A 19,911-nucleotide genomic window follows, 5' to 3' on the forward strand; every position below is an offset into this window, starting at 1 on the left:
GCTTGCTTATTAGTGACCCCTGGAAACGTCCGCACGGGTCAGACTAAGTATGATCGACCAGATCTTCTTACACATGTTCCCCAGACTCAACCATCCCCGCCAAACATGATCGCGGGCCAACCTGCCCCAGGTCAGGCGGCCGGGGTGCGAGCAAGCCCAGCTGCCACGCAAACCCGCTCATCTGCTGCCACGACGGCCTGCTGGCCATCTTATGTCGGGGTTATGGGACTCTGCATGAGCCCGGCATGCAAGTCAATCAAAACAACCCTATCAGTGGCTTCTGGCTCCAGCAAAGGAACAGCGGAGTGGTCATTTGGGGTGCTCTGCTCTGGATGCCATGCTCGTCCGCCATTATATCTCACCTCCTCTTGGTGAGGTCACCGACAGGAGATGGTCGCAGTGTCACCCTGCATGATGAACTGGTGTGCGAGCTATGATTGTTTGCCTCCATGCCTCCCACGCAAGTCTTTGCGAGATTATCTTGGGCGGACACAGCTGACAAGCACTGCAGACGGGTTTGCTTGCTTCTACCTCCTGTCCCCCCATTGCACCCATCGGTGCCCAACCTACATGTGCTGGGCGCTGCTCCCACCTCTCTCTGCTTTTGCTCTGCCATGGCTGTTTGATGGATTGAGCTCGCCAGCACCCGCTGCCTCGTGCCATCCGACTGGACCTCGTGACTGACTGGTGTTGACACGAAAGCCCCCCAATCTCTAGGGAACACTTGCACATACGGCCACCACATTCGCTTGCAGATAACTCATTGCCTGCTCGCTAGCTCCGCTGCTGTCCCTTTTGTTGTTTGACAGTGACCTCGCTATCTGGACACAACATAACACACTGGTGCTTCCCTCCTGACCATGCCGCTGACGCCAGGCAGTTCGCTCGGGTGCCCGCGCTGCTTGTGAGGGGCTTGCAAGCGATTTACATATGATTCCACCAGCAGTCTAATTACCCTCCATCCGCTCTCACTCGGTCCTTACGAGGGACAAAGAACCGACAAACTCGTTGCTTGTCTTTGACACACAGCAACACCAATTCAGTCAGCGTCAAGCTTAAAGTAGGCCACACCTGCTCGGCTATGAGGCCGCGAGGTCTCCCTTCATGATGGAACTCATCCCTAGATCCTCAATGGAGATCGTCGGTCCGATAGAGCATCATCTGTTTGGTGGCTGTTGCCTGGAAGCCCATCGATGCGACGCGGTATGGCTACAGCTCGAAGGCCTCCGTAACTATCTTCTCGACGCAAGCGTTGGGCACCTCAGCAACATCATCGACGAGATTCGACTCACAGCATGCCGTCTGCGGGAGCTGGCGGACCTGTCCCAAGTTCATCAGGACAGGATCCCCGTCATCTTGAACCATCTCAACATCTTACTTCCGTGTCTGTCGCGGACGCTGAGGGATATCGCCAGTTACTACGAAGACACCACCATGTCCAAGATCAACCGGTGGAGGAACATGTACCACTGCATGAGGGATGAAGGAGACGGCATGTCCCTCGGCGGGCGATTCATGCTTTACAACTACTTTCTGGGGTCTCTCCGTGACGTTCTGCTAAGGTAGGTTTGTTGACCGATCGAGCTCATTGGCATGCAACTGACATGCTGTAGGTCTCCCAACTTTGACCTCAATGGTCTCGAGACGGCGCGCGTCAAAGTCATGCAGCTTCGAGAGAATAGAAACATCCGTAGGCATCCTACGTCGAGCTGATACCTCCGTATCTCACTAATGACTTCAGCTCCGCCACCTGCCCAGGTCGGCCCACGTATGCGCTCTACGATCTTCGCCTTTGAGAACGACCCAGTAAGTCTGTTTAGCGCGATTCCCCTCCTCCCAGCTAACAAAGAAGGATCTCCATTGGGCACAGCAGATATTCTCCATGCCACTACCATCGCGTACTGCATTGAAGAATCAGATTCAGTGGGTGAACAAACACGTTGCCCCTGTCTACCGGCTGACACGAGACAAGGTCTGTTGCAACAGGTCCGCATCAGAAATGGGGTCATCTCAAAATCCCTGACGAGTCGCGGATACTCTTTCGGCGGTGGGTCGAGACTTCAAGTCCCATGGGCTTCGCCGGCTGACATCGTGTAGCCCCTTTAACGACGACAAGATCTGTCTCATCGCCTACGAGAACGGCCGTGACTTGTGCCCGTACCTCCTCCTCCGCATGATCAATCCCGAAACAGGGCAAGCTTGGTTCTCGTTACGAGGGACCCAGGAATTGTGCATCGACAGAGACGGTTGTGTCCTGCGGTTGAAACGATGGAGCACGAAGTCGGCATGCTCTAGGCTCTGGGCTGCCCTCAGCTTCCAGACCTGGGAAGGTCAGTCCCAAATTTGGCGTGGATAATTTGGCGTGCTAATATGTGTCTTTACCAGAGCTCGTTCTGATGTATTCCTCCTTCCTCGCCCTGAAGGCGCGTAACCCAAAAGTTGTCAACGTGGCGCCCGATGAATACTTGCCAAAAGGGGAACGGAAGCTCTTCCAAGCGTGGGTGTTCTCCTTTCCCGTGTCTCGCGAAATTGAACTGATCGTAGCAAGGCGAATTTCCGACGATGGCTTCTGGCACGCCCTGGCCGTCTACAAAGACATTGCAACCGGAGGTATCCGGCTCCTGGCATCGGCCTGCGAGGGGCCACTCAAGCAGTGTCCAATATGGACGGCTTTCGGTCAGTCGTATCATGGCCATGTACCCGGTATATGTATACTGATATCGCCGTCTACAGTCACCCAACAGTCCGCCTCCCCGACGACGTGGATCAAGCGCGTGTCAAAGCACAGGATCCGCCTCACGGACGTTCAGCTGTACGTGTTCTGCCAAGATTACCGACAGAACAGGCAGCGGAAGGGAAGCTCAGGATATTTCGAGATCAACTTTCACCAACAGAAAGGGTGCGACCGCTTCATTGACCTCTTCCCAGTCCTACCGAAACGAGCAAAGACGCCACAACTCGCAGGACGATAGACGGGGTCATTTGCATGGCCGCCGCCCCTATGTGCAGGCGAACCGATGAATACTCTCGCCAAGCCGAGAGGGCCTAATTTGACGACCTGACGAATTCCTAATTAATGAGATTTATGACTTTACGATTACTTGACTAGCTAAAATGGACGCGACTACTCGACGACGGATATCCCCGCGATTGGGAATTAGGGGGGTTTACGAATGAACGACACGGATGAACGAATCTCGGAATTTTGTACGATATTTTTCGGACTGTTTTGAACCACTGAATCAAGAACGCTTATCATGTTTGTTATCGCAATTTGTTCCCCATCATGTCTCCTTCATTAACATCAATCATAACTTATGTCTTGACATCAGGCTCGTCACGGCCGACGTGCTCCTTGAACTTGAGCAACTCAGTCGCAAACTTGACCTCGGCCTTGAGGAAGTCCTGCGCATCCTGCTCGTAGGTCGCGGGGTCACTGCTGTGCTGCTCAATGTACAACCGGATAGTAGCGCCTGATGAGCCAGTGCCGGAGAGGCGGACAACGATACGGCTGCCCGAGGAGAAGCGGGCGTACAGTCCCTGGTTGGAGGAGACGGAGCCGTCGAGATCGGTGTACGAGAAGTTGCCAGCATCCGTGACAGTGCGTTCGCCGATCTTGCTGCCGACAAAGTTGGGGTCGGCAACGCGGTTCTGGAGTTCACCGACAACCTTGTTGGCGCCATCCGAGTCGACGTTCTCGTAATCGTAGCGTGTGAAGAAGGTGCGGCCGTACTTGGTCCAGAATTCCTTCTGGATCTCCTTAATGGAAGGGGTCACATCGGGCTTCTCGACACCGATACCGGCAATAATGTTGAGCCAGGCAATGACAGCCCAAAGACCATCCTTCTCACGGATGTGGTCGCTGCCAGTGCCGAAACTCTCCTCGCCACAGATGGAGAGCTTCTTGGCATCAAACAGGGCACAGAAGAACTTCCAGCCAGTGGGGACCTCGTAGACGTCCAGTCCCTGGGCCTTTCCGACAAGGTCGACAGCGCCGGAAGTAGGCATGGAGCGCGCAAGACCGTTGACACCGTTCTTCTTGAAGTAAGGGATCAGGTGGGCGTAGTGGGCAATGATGGCCAGTGAGTCACCAGGCGAGACAAAGGCATTGGCGCCGTAAATCATGTTGCGGTCGCCATCACCATCCGAAGCAGCACCGAAGGGGATGTTGTTCTTGTCCACGACCTCGACAAGTGAGTGAGCGTAGACGAGGTTGGGATCGGGGTGGCCGCCGTTGAAGTCGGGGCTGGGCTCGCAGTTCTGGGTAGCTCCAGCGAGTCCGAGCTCCTTGTCGAAGATGGCTTTGCCATAAGGGCCAGTCACACCGTGCAGACCATCGAAGAGGACCTTGAAGTCGGGGTGGGTGGAAAAGAACTTCTTGATCAGATCAAAGTCGAAAATGTCCTTGAGCATGGCAACGTAATCGGCGGTGCTGTCGATGATTTCGACCTCGAGGTCACCGTAGGTCTGCGTACCGATGGTGGAGATGTCGATGTCGGGGATAGAGGCGATCTTGTACGAATTGAGGGTCTTGGAGGTTTCGTAGATCTTGTTGGTGACCGACTCGGGGGCGGGACCACCGTTGGCCAAGTTGTATTTGATGCCAAAGTCTTCCTTGGGACCTGTAATTGATCTTAGCATATTGTCCGTTTCAACATAACCAATGTGATTCCATACCTCCAGGGTTGTGGCTGGCAGTCAGCAGGATACCACCGGTGGCTTTGCGAAGACGGATGACATGTGAAGCGGCCGGGGTTGAGAGGATACCATTCTGGCCGACGAGAAGCTTCTTGACGCCATATGCAGCGCCAATCTTGGCAATCAGCTGGACGACCTCGGGGTTCCAATAGCGACCATCGCCTCCAATGACAAGGAACGAGCCTGTTGACGTTTATTAGCCTTGTACTCTCGCAGAATCCGTACTTGCATACCCTTAACACCCTCGGGAATTGAAAGCAGAATGCTTGCCACAAAGGCCTCGCTGTAGTTCGGCTGCTGGAAGACTGTGACCTTCTTGCGAAGACCCGACCTGTGGTTGCCTGCATTAGCACCGTGGTCCTTGTTCTCGTTCTGGGGGGGGTCATGAAGATGGCCTGGTGTAGAACGTACGTGCCGGGCTTCTGGTCCTGGAAAGGCTTGAACTCTACGGTCTTGATCTCAGCCATGGTTTCGTTGCTCAAAATGTCAAGGAATTGAGATTTGTTGACCGTGGAGCAAGATGATGGAAGGAAATTGATTATGAGGGGCGACGAAGATTGGCACAATATGACGTGAGGGGCAAGGCGGAGGAGGGAAGGTCAACAAGGGGAGCTCCAGTCCCCAAGGTTCAAGTCGGGTGGGGGGGATGGAGGGGTAACAGTGCACGCCTAGAGACACACTGTCCAGTCTGCCGACACGCTCGCCTTGAACACAGTGCGATTGTGGTCCTGGCGAGACTTGGCAGCTGCAGACTAGGCCAACGGCTTGATGATCTTGCTGCACATGGGACAATATTTTCTGCATGGCGCCCAATGAATGCTTTCCAGAGTTTTCTGTTGGTCTCTGCTTTGATACCGCTGCCAATTATTCCAAGGTACGCCCGAAAATGACATTGCGGTAGTATTTCGCCTCTTCGATGCTCTCGAGGATGTCGTCTCTAGCTTTGTGCGTGCCCTTCTTGCTGGGGACCTTCTTGGAGACCTTGGGCGCCGCCCACCGCCGTGCCGCCTCCTTGATGGTTGTCACGTCGAGCAACCGATAGTGCAGGTGGTCCAACGCCTTGTCATACGGTGCCTTGCGCAGAAAAGTGCGATCCGCGTGGATGCTGTTCCCGGCGAGGAGGCCCTTGCGTTGCTCCGGAATATACTTGGCAATGTACTCGTACAGTCCATCGGCAGCCTGCTGTGGCGTTGTTGTCGAGTTCAGCACTGCTTCAGTGAGGCCAGAATTTCCGTGGGTTTTCGTGCACCACTCATCCATCTGGTCGAGGCGTGACTTGGGAAAGTGCACGATTGCATGATAGCCTTCTTCATCCAGGAGCTCGAGGTTGCCCGTCGTTATCAGACAATAAATTTCAATGATTTCCTCGGTATCGGGGTTCAACCCGGTCATCTAAAGATTCAAATCAACATACGAATCTTGTGGCACCTATCCCAGCACAACTTACTTCACAATCAATCCAAACAAGCGGATCGTCTGTTACGCCGCGTTTGGGCTGGACCGGGGTTTTTGTATCTTGAGATGCCATAGTTAATGCACAGGATATCATGCGTCAAGTGATGAAGCTGGACTTATTATTGACGAGAGGGCAGAAAAGCATCGATTTTTGTCTGACACGGGTAGGTAAATACACCTGTTAGTGTCGGTATGTGCTTCCGCCCGACACACTAACAGGCCGCTGGATGGCTAATTGCAAGCCCCTGATTGGTGCAGCGACAACAACACACAGCATCAATCAACGACACTTGGGGACTGAGACAACGAAGGCCGAACACCTACTGCCCATGTGTCCACGTGTACTAGTCTCTGATTCATCAAGTCTCTTTCCATGTCCTTTTATGTCAAAGTGTGTTTCTCCACTGTAGTCGCTCGTCGTGCCTCAGTCACCTCCTTTCTACAGGTGCAGGTTCACTCCCCTTTTCACGCTTCTTACGACATCGCACGTTGTTTGTCTACATCGAGCCCCTGAAGCCACCGCAGTAAACCATGGCGGCACTAAACCAAGGCATGTCTTCGTTGGGCGGCAAGGACGCGCCGCTCTCTGAAGCCAAATCAATGGCAAAGTCCCCAAGCGCCCCCAGATTCATCATCATTGGAGCAGGGTCCCGAGGGCAGAAGTACGCGGACGCAACGTGTTCAGCCACCGGCGGCATCATCAGCGCAGTAGCAGAGCCTATTGAATCGAAAAGGAATCGACTGGGCCGCAAACATATCTGGGGAGCTGAAGGCCCACAAGAAGGCCAGGCGTTCTCCCACTGGAGAGAGTTTCGAGACTACGAGGTCAAAAGAAGGGAGCGCGAGGCTGCAGGAGAGAAGAACGTACCCAAGGGTGTTGATGGAGTCTTCATCTGTGTGTTGGATGAGCTGCACAAGGAGGTGGTCGTTGCATTGGCACCGTTGGACCTGCACATCATGTGCGAGAAGCCCCTAGCTTGCTCCCTCGATGACTGCCTGGCCATATACCGCGCGCTCAAAGGCCACGACAAGAAGATCTTTCACATCGGACACGTACTTAGATACAGCCCGCACAATGTGCTTCTACGTCGGCTGCTACTAGAGGAGAGGGCCATCGGTGACATCAACAGCGTTGTGCACACCGAGCCGGTGGGATGGTGGCACTACACGCACTCATACGTTCGGGGCAACTGGCGCAACTCTGAGACGACGGGGCCATCGCTTCTCACCAAGAGCTGCCACGACATTGATTTGCTGCTTTGGCTGCTGTGCTCGCCAACAAAATCCGGCCAAGGCGAGAACCATCTCCCTTCATACGTCCAATCCACGGGGGGTCTACAGTACTTCAAAAAGAGCCGCAAACCCGCAAAGGCGGGCGATGCAACCAATTGCATGAAATGCCCCTTGGGGGACGAAGGCTGCAAGTACTCTGCCAAGAATGTGTACCTCAGCGATCGATACCAGGGGCTAGGGACCGGGAATCTGGACTGGCCCGTCCACATTGTTGCCCATGACATTGAGGATTTTGGCACTCGCCAAGAACAAGAGGATGCACTGACAAGAGTCTTGGAAGAAGACTACGACAAGTCTACCCCCCGGAATGTTGTCCAGTCACGGAATTGGTTCGGCCGTTGCGTGTTCGAGTCGGACAACAACGTCTGTGACGACGAATTCGTGACGATTACTTGGGACGAACAGGGAGACAAGCCCGCAAAACGCGTGGCCTTCCACATGGTGGCACAGACAGAGAAGCAGTGCGATCGCCACGCCACGTACTACGGCGAGCACGGCGAGATCCATGCCGATTCCAAGTGCATCACCGTGACTGACTTTGAAACCAAGAACGTCAAGTCGTACAACCCAAAGGTGGAGGACATTGGTCATGGAGGAGGGGATGTCGGCCTGACGAGGCAATTCGTGCTCGCGTGTGAGCGAGTCAAGAACGACGGCTGGCAGGCGGAGAGAGCGCAGCACGAGATCCTTGGCTGTACACTGGAAGACACGTTAAGATCACATGCCATGGTCTTTGCCGCCGAAGAAGCCAGGCTGCAGCGCAAGGTAGTTGACTGGGCTGATTTCTGGGAGCGTGAGGTACTTGAGGGGGTCAACGCATGAGGTTCATGGAGATGGCAACGATGTGCCGCCACAAGTAATAGAAGATCTTCAGCTAATGCACTATTCTTTCCATAGTAGGGGGGGTTTTGCTTGGTTCCACATTCTCATTGCCGTATTGCGTACCGTTCTGATTATTCCCCAACCTGCAAGTAAACCATTACCTCCCCCTGTGATCGTTGCTGTCATGGCCCTGATCACTTGCAAACCGTTCGTATGAGGTCTCAACATTAAGCCTCGGCCCTGTGAACAGATGACGCTTAGCAGTCTGTGTCGAAAATGGGCTCAGGCAAGTCGAAACGCGGCCTCAACAGAGCCATAGCCGCCTGTAGATCTTGGTCATGGTCAAGAAGTCCATGGCGCCGAAGGAAATCCACCGTCACCAGCCCACAGTTCGGCTTCCACATACCCTCTGCAAGGGAAGCTTTGATCTGCTGCACACTGAGCCAACATATACCATTGCTAGAGTTGTCCTCTGCGTTGGGCTCCGGCGTCACGTCATTGTCGAGCTTCAGGTCGAAGCAAAACCGAATGCCCGGCTCAATGTGGCCAGTCTCGGCAGCACCCGCTTCATCGTCCTTCTTCGTGCAGAAGTATATTGTGCTGGTGAGGTCGGCGGTGCCCAGCGCCTCCACAGGGATGAGAAATCCCGGGATCCCTGCGCCACGCCAGACAATCTTGCTGTCGCTCTGGCAGATGAACTTGGTTTCCTCTGCAGCCTCGCGACGGAATGTAAACCAAGGGCATTCGAAATCCTCCGGATCCATCCCTCCTGCAATGATCTGATCATACTTTCCACCATAAGTCTTTTCCTTGAGACGTTCAGAGACCCACAGGCCAGTGACGGCCCCTTCATCGTCGGTCGTGTAAGCGTTGACATGGATGCCTGCGGTGAGTACACCGAGAATTCCTCGAATGGGGGACGGAACCTTCAACCCTGGTGGACCACGCGGAGGCAGCATGATGGGGTGATAGTCTGCCGTGGATCCCCCTTCACGTTCTTTGCTTTCAAGCCACTTCGCCAACCCGGCTTTGAATCCATCTGTGTATCTCATCAGAGAACAGAAATAGTCAAGTAGCTGGTTAGCTTGAGCAACTCTCTCGAACTCGCAAGGGCCAGGGTCTGCCTGCAAGTGCATAGTCTTGGCTCCTTCGTCCACATCGAACACAGCCTCCCAGATGTCCCGATACAGATTCAGATCAACAAACCGGCAAGGGATAAATCCGATAGGATGGGGATAGTCAAGAACCATGAGCTGCCAGCCTTGCTCATACTCCTCCACGCTGAGGTTGTCCCATTGCTTGATGATAGGGGCCAACGTGTCGCTTTGGTCCGTTGACATGATGTCTCCTGCTTCTGGGTCTTCTCTGGAATTGATGTTGGATAGCGTCGTCAGGTTTGGTATGCTCAATGAAACACATTGATCTTGAGCGGTCTCGAGACGTCTGCGTGAGCCTTCGCTCCAGATATACCTGGATTCGATCATTGACTCAAGTACGTCCATTGCTCAGGCTATCAAGGCAATCCCTATGTCTTTTCGGTATACCGGTTTCAACCCACGGGAATGATGTGTTCATTGATTCAAGTGCCATCCAAAAAAAGGCCTGTGAGTCTGGATGATACCATTACCGTATCGCCAGATTCAACTCGTAGCAACCCAACGCAGTGCGTCTGGCCCGCGACGGAAGTTGGGGTTGAGCAATTCAATGAGGATGAACGATGGTGGCAGCCACGATTCGCGGCCATGAAAGTTTTGAAAGGAGCACAGCCAACGTTCAGCGTCGTGTCAAGGTTGGTGGCAAGGGACTAAGATCAAACTTGTACCTCAAGTTGGGAACCTTGACTTGAAGCCTTTGATCCTACCAGAGCACGTCTGGTTTTCTAGGATCGGTGTTTAATATCCTGCCGCACGCACCATGCACGGCTGGGGTGTAACGGTGGGACAAGCAGCGTGATGAACTTGATCAAATTGATAGCGTAAGTGCCGAGAGCTGCCTCGTAGTGATTCCTGAAGTAATGAATCGTTCTACAGCTCTGCTTTCTCTCTGACGCGTTGGCTGCACGAAAGGTGCGAGCCTGATGCAAACTAAAGCCAATGTCAATCACAACGCTCGCTGCATCGTCATCATGCAGTGTCCATGCTAATGAAAAGGTGCCCAACCTTTGCTTCAGGGCGAACCCCCTCATGCAAGCTACCATCTTAATGGTGGCTCCATGTGCCGTTTCCCATGAATAACAGTAGGCCCGCACAGATTCTTAGACAAGAACCCATGCGACGCTAATACCTACATGCACAATAAGATATCCTCTTCTCAGCGGTCATAGGCTGAATTCGCTTGGCGCGCTGCTGCTTGAGCTTTGCCTCCTTCTTTTATTGTCAAGGGTAAAGGGGCTGGGGAATGTTTCTCGATCAACGCCTCCCTGAGTCGACATCGTCGCCGGGCTCGTGTTCAAGTTCGGGGTCGGGGAACATGCAGCGATGCACAATGAACATATGAGCTCCAACGGTTCGGCACTGAGTCGATACGTCGGCGTCGTGCATATTCGTGAACAGGCGTCGAAATCGATTACTGTCTCTCCCATCTTACAGCCGCAGACCTCACACACCTTCTCGGCCACAATTCGATGGCACATGGCGACGACAGACTGATTGAGCGGGTCCTGGCAGCTTCACCAAGTACTGCGCTGTACGAAAGCGGCGGCAGCAGGTGAATGAACACTGTGATATCTTCCGACTGACGACTTGTGATTCGAAATGTCGATAAGTTCGGAGTCAGCAACTTGAGTCTTGGTCTGGGTTAGACAAATGCGGAACTTGCGAGCCTGCCTGGTATATTATACCTGGGGGGTTATGAGACCACTTCTCCTTTCGCTGCTCATAGCTGCCCAACTAGTTCACAGCCCGTGCCCGACCCTGAAAGCCTGGAATGGCCGATGCGCCTCAAATGCGATGTTGTTATTCGCTGTCACCTGATCATCAAGTGGCCTGTGACTCTTCACTGACGACATTTGCGGTCAACACCTTGCAGCGACTGGGACCTAGTTGACACAATGACATGACATGAGCCAGAACTGTATATCAACAACTAGGCAAGCTCTGGAGCTCTGGACCTCTGGAGCAGTGCCTGCCAGAACCCATCTTCCGGTTCCACTTGGTGAGGATGAGTGGGTGGGAGGATACCTGGTAGACTTCCCGAATACAGGGAACTCGTCCGTGGCTCAGCTGCGGCTTCCGGCTATCCGTCGAATGGAAACACGACGCAACCTCGCCGAGGGTACATGTGGTTCGCCCTGCAGTCAGCAGCATTGGTGTGGCGAGACAAGTGAGAGTGTGCGTGCTGAGGATGCATTGCGTCCGAGAGTGCACCAAGGGTCTAACTCTCGCGTGTCAATCCACTGCTGTGACCTACCGATCCTTCGGGAGTCCCCAAGGGATGGAGCGAATGATGCCTCTACATGGCAGCCCCTTTCGACATTATTACCGAGTTGCAGCTAAACAGGCACACTAGATGTGCAGCCAAACAAGCCAAGCTCAAGCCTTTCACGTTTTCCCGACAGCCAACAGGACCCTGGATGAACTCACCTCCCGTTAGCGCCAAGGCTTAAATCAGGTTGTGGAGAGGTTTCACTGAGAGCGAGGCAAGTTTCGATTCGTGGATAGCCTTGCCCCGTCAGTCGGAGGTACTATGACAGATGTGCCACAGTAAAGTGTTGAGTCGTGGGATGTCATCGCTGCGCTATCATCGGGATGTGCGTCTGTATGGCTGTCCAACTGAAGCGGAAGGTCGGCAAGAACATAGTTCAAGCTAATTGAAAATCGCCTGACGGACCAACGTACGGTAGGTAGGTTCCCTGTTATGTGATGGCCGTGGCTCCCATTCCAAGGCTTGGGATGCCGGGAAACAAGGTAAAGAAATAAGCCATCAGATCTTGCCAGGCTTTTGATGTAACAATGGCCATTTCAGGCTATCTTGAGCAGGCACAACAGGTACATGGTGTTTGAAGCAGAGTAAGAAGCACTCAATGGTGTCGTGGGTCACGTTGCGCCAGCCGCGACTTTGGTGGTGGGAACGTAGCCAAGTCCTCCGTGTGAGGGCCTTGACCAAGACTGAGGCTTGAAAAACCAATGCCTATTAGTCAAGTAGAGCGATGTGTCGATGGGGCCCAAGTCGACGTCTATTTTTGCTCACGCGTGTCGGTGCACCGATAGCTAAATAAGTACCTTACGTAGGTAGATGAACTAAGACAACGTTATTGGATAAAACAGCTTACATAATAAAGCGGGTCCAACCCGGCGACTGCACTGCATTGCCGACGACATTGCAATTGAGCATCTTAGACGACGAACAAGCCTCAATTGACGACCCAAGCTGCTCAAAATGTTCGCCGCACGACAGAGAGCGAGCTGTTTGGCTCGTCGATTGCCGCGAAGCACGCGCTCATATGCCAGCGACTCTCACCACAAGGCCGCCGAGGTCAACGAATCTTTCGGAGTACGCTCGCACCCGACCCCCAACACGCTTTGTTGATGCCCGCAAGCAAGTCACTGACGCATGTGATTCACAGACAGGGTCTATGTTGGCGGTTGGTTCCTTCTTCTTCGGTATCCTCGTCTACCAGATGACACCCCGGCAAGGCGAGGATTCGAGCATCACCCGGATGATGAACAAGTACTTGTCGCGGAGCGAGGACTGGGAGGAGATCAATGCGACCCACGTCAAGGCTGCCCGACAGGCTGGATTCGACCGCGCTCTATTCGAAAATGAGGTTCCCAAGGAGCGCTGGGTCGATGTGTCATATCCTGAGTATGTGAACGACAGGTGATTCGGATCGAATAAACGAAACTAACGCTGCCCCAGGGCCCTCCAATCCCACGCTCAAAGGAACAACCGCGCCGGACACATGATGAACTTGGACTCGGTCGTGGAGCACTACAGGAAGGAACATGTCAAGGACCAGGAGCTCAAGATGAAGCGGCTCGAGAAGGAATAGGAGTGTACAATACGCGACACGGATATTAGAGGTACCAGCCAATACATTCCGAGAGGGGAATTCCCTATGTGCATCACTATTGCCTGGAACTTATCTGGGTCTTCCGTTTCGAATCGATTCAGTTGATCCTCAGCCGGGTTCGTACTGACCCCTTACCTACGAAACTTCCGCAAGTGAAGGTGCCTCAACATTTACACCGACGTGGACGTTTTCTCGGTGGCTCCCGTCACTTGCGGCTGCTGCTGTGCAAATTTCCAGGGTCGGCAATAGTGAAGGGAAGGAGCTAGTGTGAATCAGGCTCGCGTTGTTGATCTATCAGGTAAGGCACCTTATGTACTTGGGTAAGTTACTGAGGCCTCGACATGACCACAGAATCCACGTTCACCTGTCATCAAAAGCCGGTGATTATCTAGCCCTGTTGTTGATACAAAGACATAGCCTCCCACATTGATAACCGCAACGATATAACAAATATCTGGCCGACCAAGCATGGCTAAACGCCTCCCATCGGTTAACGAAGTTTGTAAGTAAGCCTTGCTCTGTCGCTGATACAGCAACGTTTCGTGCAGTGTTGCGTCCTCTCGTGCCATTAGCGAAAGGTTCTTTCGACTGTCATCAGCTGAAACCTCCCAGGGGATAGCAATATTGGTGTTCTGCAATGTTCCCACAGTCCCGCCGGGAAAGCGACAATTATTAGCAGACCCTGGACAGCTCCGGTGGCTGCTCGCTTGGGCGCAGTGACGCTTCTCAATACGAATGCGCGGCGAGGAAGAGGAGTGTTCTTGAACGAGGACTCTCCTCGGCAACACCCCGTATATCTCGAAGAACCTTGTATCTCGGCGGCCGTTCTGAAACTCCCCAGACGTCCAAATCACACGGTATGGCGAGCTTGGAATGCTCTCAGTCAACACAGGCGTGCTCAGTTAAGGACCATGTTCGCTCAGTGGCTCGAATACTTGCCAGATAAGGTCGTCAAGCGCTAAGATAGGAAGAGACTGGATAAATTCGTGGCTGAGAACGGAATCCTCGACAGGCAACCCACTCAACATGTTCACGTCTTCTTTCTCACCTCTCACATCAACCACGCTTGTCCAGATTGCGCCAATTGTACCATTGCAATTGACTCGGCACATCCGCATTTGGTCACTGTCAGGCTGTGCAAAGATGTCAGAGCAGGCCAAGAGCTGTTCATTAGCTACAACAAGCAAGTTCCATACCCGTGTGCTGCTTGCAAGTCGAGCATGTGGCAGATCCTGGTCATATTCACGAGATACCATGCCAGCAGACTGGCCAAGGCCCTGTTCATGCGTCGTTAATTCATGAGCGGCCGATGGGTAGAAGCCGGTTAGCACGCGTGTGCTGTTGCAACAATCGTACCCCCAAGGAACATGTCAACAGGAACGTGCGGGCCCCAGGAAATGGTGCATGCAACACAGTAGAGCCAATATGATTTGATGAGGTTTTTTGATTGTACTCTCGTGGTAATCATTGTCATCACCATAAGGTAGAGCATTCTACCAGAACCAGCCCTTTTCGCCCTTGAAAGTCCATGAATGCAAACACCACCCAAGCCACCGCACCTTTCCTTACTTGAGAGGAATGAAACGAGAAGAGTTTGTAGCACCAATACCGGGACGGCCGTGCTTGACAGGCTTGCTGTGGTCTCGTTAGTACACAGGGTACAGAGCATTTCGCGATAGAGTGAACGTACTATGAGATGGAGAACTCGGCGAGGTAGTGGCCAACCATCTCAGGCTTGATCTCGACCTGGTTGAACTCCTTGCCGGAGTAGATGGCAATGACGGAGCCAATCATCTCGGGGACGACAATCATGTCGCGGAGATGGGTCTTGACGGGGTCGGGCTTCTCGTTGGGCTTGGCCTCCTGCTTAGCCTTGCGGAGCTTCTTGATCAAGCCCATGGGCCTGCGCTTGAGACCGCGGTTGATCCTGCGGCGGGCACGGGCGTGGACGACATCACGGAGCTGGTCGGAGCTGAGGTCCAGAAGGCTGCGTGCGCGTTAGCATAGGCTCTTGAGTCTGTTTCGTTCGACGGGGCAGTGGTGGTTCGGGCGGGTCGCTGGTCGTCGGTAGGGTGATGAACGTACTTGTCGAGGTCGATTCCACGGTAAGAGAACTTGCGGAATGCTCTTCTCTTCTTGATCTCGGCAGCCTGCTCGGCGTCCTGCAGCATCGAAAGTTAGTTAAGCGTGTCCCAATGGCCAAAATCACCACCGCGTGTGCTGGCCATCCAAAGCATCGACATCATCGATTTGAACAGTCGTCGCATCGCTGTCGTCGGCAGGAATGAAGTGCAGGCGAGGGAACAGGATAGCACGTACGTATTCGTCAGCCATGATTGCGGTGTTGTTGGTTGATGATCCGTCGCAAATCGATTCGCAGGGTGTCGATTCGCGAGACTTTTGGCCGTGCTGGAGTCGTAGTAGGTCGTGCAACTCAGGCTGTATGGAGCCAAAATTTCGAGACTCTGTAGGGTTTCTGCCCTTCGCCCCTCACTTGTGTGGCCTGGCACACGGGACCCGCTGCAACTCGTGCGCACTACGCGCCCCAACTATCTGGCCGGCGAAAAGCCGGCCCGAAGCTGGCTGCTGACACATCAAACCGCCAAGCAAAGCAAATGGAAGCGAACTTCCGGGAATGATATTCAATCTGGTGCCGAGGACCGGCCAAGTCATTGCCAAGAAGATGAATTCCCAAGTCTACCTGAAGGTAAGATTTGTCGAAGACTCGCATGACTTCATAGAGCCTGCAGCCGGCAATTGCTTCGCTAATACGTATACGTAGCAATGGGCTGCGAGACATGGAGAAATTTGTGCTCGTCCTCAATCCCATGTTGACCGGCCTCAGAGCTAGCTCAACATGCAAGACGCAACTGTCCGTCACCTCATTGATCTCTAAGCTGCAAAGAAACTCATCATCCACGCAGCTACAACATCATTTCATCATACTGAAGTCCAAGATATTCTCAAGGCATCACAAGGGCGATGCCAATGTTCTGCTAAGAGTTGTGGTGCACTAGGCACTGAGGCAGGGCCACTCCGTCTCTCATTTCTCGTCTTGGCGCGCGGTGATAAGATCCGCCAAGACTGGCCCAAGAGAACAAAACGACCCTTTGCGGGCAAGGCAAGACGGGGGTTTGAAAACACCAAGAAATGAACGACCGCTTCTCCTGCTCCGCTTGTCATTGCCTGACCATCGAGATTTCTGCCACTTGGTTTGTATAACTTCTCTACGCCGCCCGTCCGCCGCAACCTGCTCACCACAGCAAGGTGCATACCGACCTAGTCGCCTCGACCCTCTCAGACAACGGGAAGCCTGCACGCGCCACTCTTGCGCTTGACCTGTTCCACCCCAGACTCCCGGTGCAGCGGTGGAGTTGATCGGCGATCAGCTCGCCTTTTGGGGGTGCCTCATCAAGTCTTCCAGTCCTCCATTTTTTGGATGCGCTGCCCATAATTAATACCTCGAGCGAGCATCTTGCACCATCCGACGACCGCGCCGGTCTGGTGTATGGAACGACGCGAGATGGCGTCCCCATCAGAGTCAGACACTGGTGGCGGCGCAGCAGAGTCAAGCGCGCCGACGTTGACAGCTTCGCCAGCAACAGCCGTAGCGAGCTCCACGCCGATCCTCACCACGACGATCCACGATAAACGGCCAACCAGTTACCCACCGATGACAACGCACTGGAGCACACCTGACAGCTGCACCTGGACGTATGATATCAACCAGACCTTCAACATTGGAACCACCGGTCCTATTGCATGGTTAGATCTGGAGCCAGATGTTGATGCGAGCACCTTGTCATGCTATCCCGATGGAATGTTCTACGGTGGACGTACGGGAACCTTCAGCCCGGGTACCTGCCCCAACGGCTGGACGACTGTGTCTGTACGAAGAAACACCAATGAGCCTAAGTCGCTGGCGACGACCACGGCCGTGTGCTGCTCATCGTAAGTGGACAACCTTGGAATGCGACGGCGCCGTGCTAACTTGCCGTGCTAGCGAGTACTCGCTTGACGGGAGCATTTGCAAGCGCGAGATACCCACCGCGCTTGCTGTGCCTATTGTGTATAATACGACGGCCGGTACACACGACGTCCTGACCAAGGAGACGTTGACTCTGACGAGCGCTACCTTGGCTGTCTGGACAATCAATGCGCTCTTCCAGGAAGTTGACAAGGACCTGCTAGGGCTAACCGACGAGGACGAAATTCGAACCGTCGACCAGTCTGATAATGGGGGGCTGTCACTGGGCGCCCGGATTGGCATTGGCATTGGCGCGACCATTGGTGGGTTTCTAGCCCTTGGCGTGGCCCTTTGGTTATTGTGCAGGAGGAGAAAGCGCTCAAGCAGGGAGCGATCTCAAGCAGCAATGGCTGAAGATGCCCGCCTGTCTGCGATTAGGCAAAGAGGTCAAGGACCTGAACCCTCTGCGCCTGCCTACGGGCTTGAAGAGAGGGCATCCATTGAAGGAACAGGTGGTGGCAGGGACTCGGATGGGGAGATTGATGCACTCAAGGCGCAAAAGGAAGCGATTCAGCGCCGCATCGAGGAACTGGAGAGGAACGACTAAGCTCCAACACAACAGGGGCGCGATGAGCATGACTACCTGGCCGGTAGCCCGTGGGGTTTTGCGCAGCGGTGCTTATTCATACGATACCATTTTGTTTTCTATCATAGCGGGCCGATAGGGAATGGCCGGAGCATTTGAGAGCAATCTGGCTCTAGTCTAGGGGTCATGTGATGAATTCATGACTGTTTCAACTTGTCCCCCGCCACTCTTCTAAATACGCGAGAACACATTGAGGCTCGACAGTGCCTTGCCTGGCCACGCAAACATGGTGTTGGAATTGCAGGAAGAACCCAAGGCTTGGTTGTCCACCCAAGCTGGCTCCCAGTAGAACAACCCAACACCGCCGTTGACGCCAGCCACAACGTCAGCTACCTTTTTCACAAACTCGCTCTGTCCCTCGGGCGTGAATGGGATGCTGGACACATCGCTCGGGAAGGGGTATTGGGGCGAAGGGCAAGAAGTTGGCCAGTTCGTTTCAACGACCAGAAGCTCCTTGCCAAATGTGCTCGCCATGTTCTTCAATGTCGACGCCAGGTTGCTCAGAGTCGCGTCTTGGCCGTAAAAGGGGTAGAACGAGACGCCCATCTGGTCAAAGTCACTCGACAGCAGCGGGCCCTGGCTGAGCACAGTACTGTAGAACCACTCTTGGACGCCCCAGTCCCAGCCATTGTCGAGGTGAAGCATGATTTTTGGCGGCGGGCTGATGTTCGAGTCTCGAACGCCATAGCATCCAGAATGCAGGAGCTGGGCGATGTTGTAAGGGTTGTCGTAGTGGCCAACAGGCCACAAGAGGCCACCCCTGATCTCATTACCGACGGAGATGATGGATGGGTTGACACCGGCAGCTGCAAAAGCGTTTGATACCTCGAGAGTATAGTTGTAGAGTTGCCACGATAGAGTGTCAATGTCACTACTCCAACCAGAGGGGATCGCCTGGTGAGCCGGGTCGGCCCAGGTGTCACTCAGGTGCAAATCCACATAGATGTCGAGTCCAGCAGCTTGAGCGCGCTTGGCGATTTCCAGGTTATAGTCGAGATTGTAGTCGCCATTGGAAGGGTTCACCCAGACGCGTTGGCGGACAGTGTTGACTCCAGCGTCGGCAAGGATATTCTCGAGTGGCCGAGAGGCGCCAGACGAAGAGGTGTAGGATATACCGGCAGCCTCTTCCACTAGGACGGATGACCAGTCTACACCGACGTACTGGAGCGCCGAAGAGGTGGCGACTAGCGACAGCAGTATGGCTTGCGCTGTATAACCCATCGTGACTGTTCTACGCAAAGATGCCGAGATCGAAGCATCCTGAGAGCAGAACTGATGAGGGCGCCATTTCAATTCTCCTCTTTATATGTGATTTGTCCGTTCCTGGTCGTCCACGCGGATTGGCGGAAACAATTGCCGGCATCGTTTCATGCCGGTGTTGTAGGTTTCAAGATTGGAGCACTGGAGCTCTACGGTCCGAGATACCATACTAGGATATCATACTCATTAGCCTACAAATCATAGGGTTCACACTTCGATGAACCCCGCATGCATTCCTTTTCCGCCGCCATCAAGTTGCATTTACGATCGGCACATGCCTTGAGATACTACATGTAGTCAGTGGTTGACACTGACACGTGTTACCGCGCCGGCAGAGATCAAATAGGCCTATGCTGATCTCATGAAGTTAACTGTTGCGGCTACTTGAACCGTCTAGGATTGAATTACACTGTCAAGGACAGCGGGTAGACAAACCTTTGCAACTTTCCAAAGTGGTACGCCTTGGAGATCCCTCCTTGTACCTCTAACTTCCAATTGTTCGCATGATTGTAGCTAAAAATGACATGACCGGCCACCTTTTGTGCAGATGTGCAGGCACCAGTGGTGGCCTCAAGTAACATTGCTGCAACTGGGTTTGACTGCAGTGTAAGACATTGGCTATTGATGCCTACAGAGATTCGACGTGTGGGATCTCAAAGAGAAGAGAGGACGCATCTGCTCGTGTGCGCGTTTGACGTGACAAGGTGGACTACAGCACGGACCTGCACAATCTACCAGTAACATTGAAGGTCCAAAGAA

General features: G+C 53.7%; 9 protein-coding genes across 9 annotated transcripts; 4 read left to right on the forward strand and 5 right to left on the reverse strand.

Moving 5' to 3' along the window:
- Positions 1–941: 941 nt before the first annotated feature.
- F5Z01DRAFT_308770 (uncharacterized protein) lies at positions 942–3,210 on the forward strand. The gene is made up of 9 exons (XM_046258930.1): positions 942–1,562; positions 1,614–1,690; positions 1,742–1,806; positions 1,853–1,923; positions 1,973–2,047; positions 2,098–2,330; positions 2,386–2,497; positions 2,549–2,676; positions 2,734–3,210. Exons 1-9 carry the CDS (start codon positions 1,105–1,107, stop codon positions 2,970–2,972), a joined length of 1,458 nt encoding a protein of 485 aa, XP_046121822.1. The 5' UTR covers positions 942–1,104; the 3' UTR covers positions 2,973–3,210.
- Positions 3,195–5,277, reverse strand: F5Z01DRAFT_644520 (uncharacterized protein). The gene is made up of 4 exons (XM_046262778.1): positions 5,110–5,277; positions 4,932–5,029; positions 4,678–4,881; positions 3,195–4,622 (listed from the first exon to the last, which is right to left on the reverse strand). The coding sequence occupies exons 1-4, from the start codon at positions 5,163–5,165 to the stop codon at positions 3,316–3,318; spliced, it is 1,665 nt and encodes a 554-aa protein (XP_046121823.1). The 5' UTR covers positions 5,166–5,277; the 3' UTR covers positions 3,195–3,315.
- On the reverse strand, positions 5,278–6,274 carry F5Z01DRAFT_644523 (putative RNA exonuclease Rex2). The gene is made up of 2 exons (XM_046262779.1): positions 6,146–6,274; positions 5,278–6,090 (listed from the first exon to the last, which is right to left on the reverse strand). The coding sequence occupies exons 1-2, from the start codon at positions 6,245–6,247 to the stop codon at positions 5,563–5,565; spliced, it is 630 nt and encodes a 209-aa protein (XP_046121824.1). The 5' UTR covers positions 6,248–6,274; the 3' UTR covers positions 5,278–5,562.
- A 163-nt stretch (positions 6,275–6,437) lies between these two features.
- F5Z01DRAFT_644524 (uncharacterized protein) lies at positions 6,438–8,352 on the forward strand. Its single transcript, XM_046262780.1, has one exon. It carries the CDS (start codon positions 6,685–6,687, stop codon positions 8,266–8,268), a length of 1,584 nt encoding a protein of 527 aa, XP_046121825.1. The 5' UTR covers positions 6,438–6,684; the 3' UTR covers positions 8,269–8,352.
- A 173-nt stretch (positions 8,353–8,525) lies between these two features.
- Positions 8,526–9,608, reverse strand: F5Z01DRAFT_670563 (uncharacterized protein; the record flags this gene model as incomplete). Its single annotated transcript, XM_046264578.1, has 1 exon — positions 8,526–9,608. One exon carries the CDS (start codon positions 9,606–9,608, stop codon positions 8,526–8,528), a length of 1,083 nt encoding a protein of 360 aa, XP_046121826.1.
- Positions 9,609–12,403: 2,795 nt separating this feature from the next.
- Positions 12,404–13,503, forward strand: F5Z01DRAFT_308893 (NADH-ubiquinone oxidoreductase 17.8 kDa subunit). The gene is made up of 4 exons (XM_046258932.1): positions 12,404–12,493; positions 12,548–12,759; positions 12,833–13,071; positions 13,126–13,503. The coding sequence occupies exons 2-4, from the start codon at positions 12,646–12,648 to the stop codon at positions 13,256–13,258; spliced, it is 486 nt and encodes a 161-aa protein (XP_046121827.1). The 5' UTR covers positions 12,404–12,493; positions 12,548–12,645; the 3' UTR covers positions 13,259–13,503.
- Positions 13,504–14,705: 1,202 nt separating this feature from the next.
- F5Z01DRAFT_644538 (40S ribosomal protein S15) lies at positions 14,706–15,724 on the reverse strand. The gene is made up of 4 exons (XM_046262781.1): positions 15,599–15,724; positions 15,365–15,441; positions 14,970–15,266; positions 14,706–14,914 (listed from the first exon to the last, which is right to left on the reverse strand). The coding sequence occupies exons 1-4, from the start codon at positions 15,611–15,613 to the stop codon at positions 14,845–14,847; spliced, it is 459 nt and encodes a 152-aa protein (XP_046121828.1). The 5' UTR covers positions 15,614–15,724; the 3' UTR covers positions 14,706–14,844.
- Positions 15,725–16,802: 1,078 nt separating this feature from the next.
- F5Z01DRAFT_632923 (uncharacterized protein) lies at positions 16,803–17,853 on the forward strand (the record flags this gene model as incomplete). Its single annotated transcript, XM_046261897.1, has 2 exons — positions 16,803–17,230; positions 17,283–17,853. 2 exons carry the CDS (start codon positions 16,803–16,805, stop codon positions 17,851–17,853), a joined length of 999 nt encoding a protein of 332 aa, XP_046121829.1.
- A 105-nt stretch (positions 17,854–17,958) lies between these two features.
- On the reverse strand, positions 17,959–19,347 carry F5Z01DRAFT_308829 (arabinogalactan endo-1,4-beta-galactosidase). The gene has a single exon (XM_046258931.1). The coding sequence runs from the start codon at positions 19,111–19,113 to the stop codon at positions 18,064–18,066; it is 1,050 nt and encodes a 349-aa protein (XP_046121830.1). The 5' UTR covers positions 19,114–19,347; the 3' UTR covers positions 17,959–18,063.
- Between the last annotated feature and the right edge of the window lie 564 nt (positions 19,348–19,911).

This window comes from Emericellopsis atlantica (assembly GCF_019669845.1).
Source record: "Emericellopsis atlantica unplaced genomic scaffold F5Z01scaffold_3, whole genome shotgun sequence".
In the NCBI taxonomy this organism is placed as follows: domain Eukaryota; kingdom Fungi; phylum Ascomycota; class Sordariomycetes; order Hypocreales; family Bionectriaceae; genus Emericellopsis; species Emericellopsis atlantica.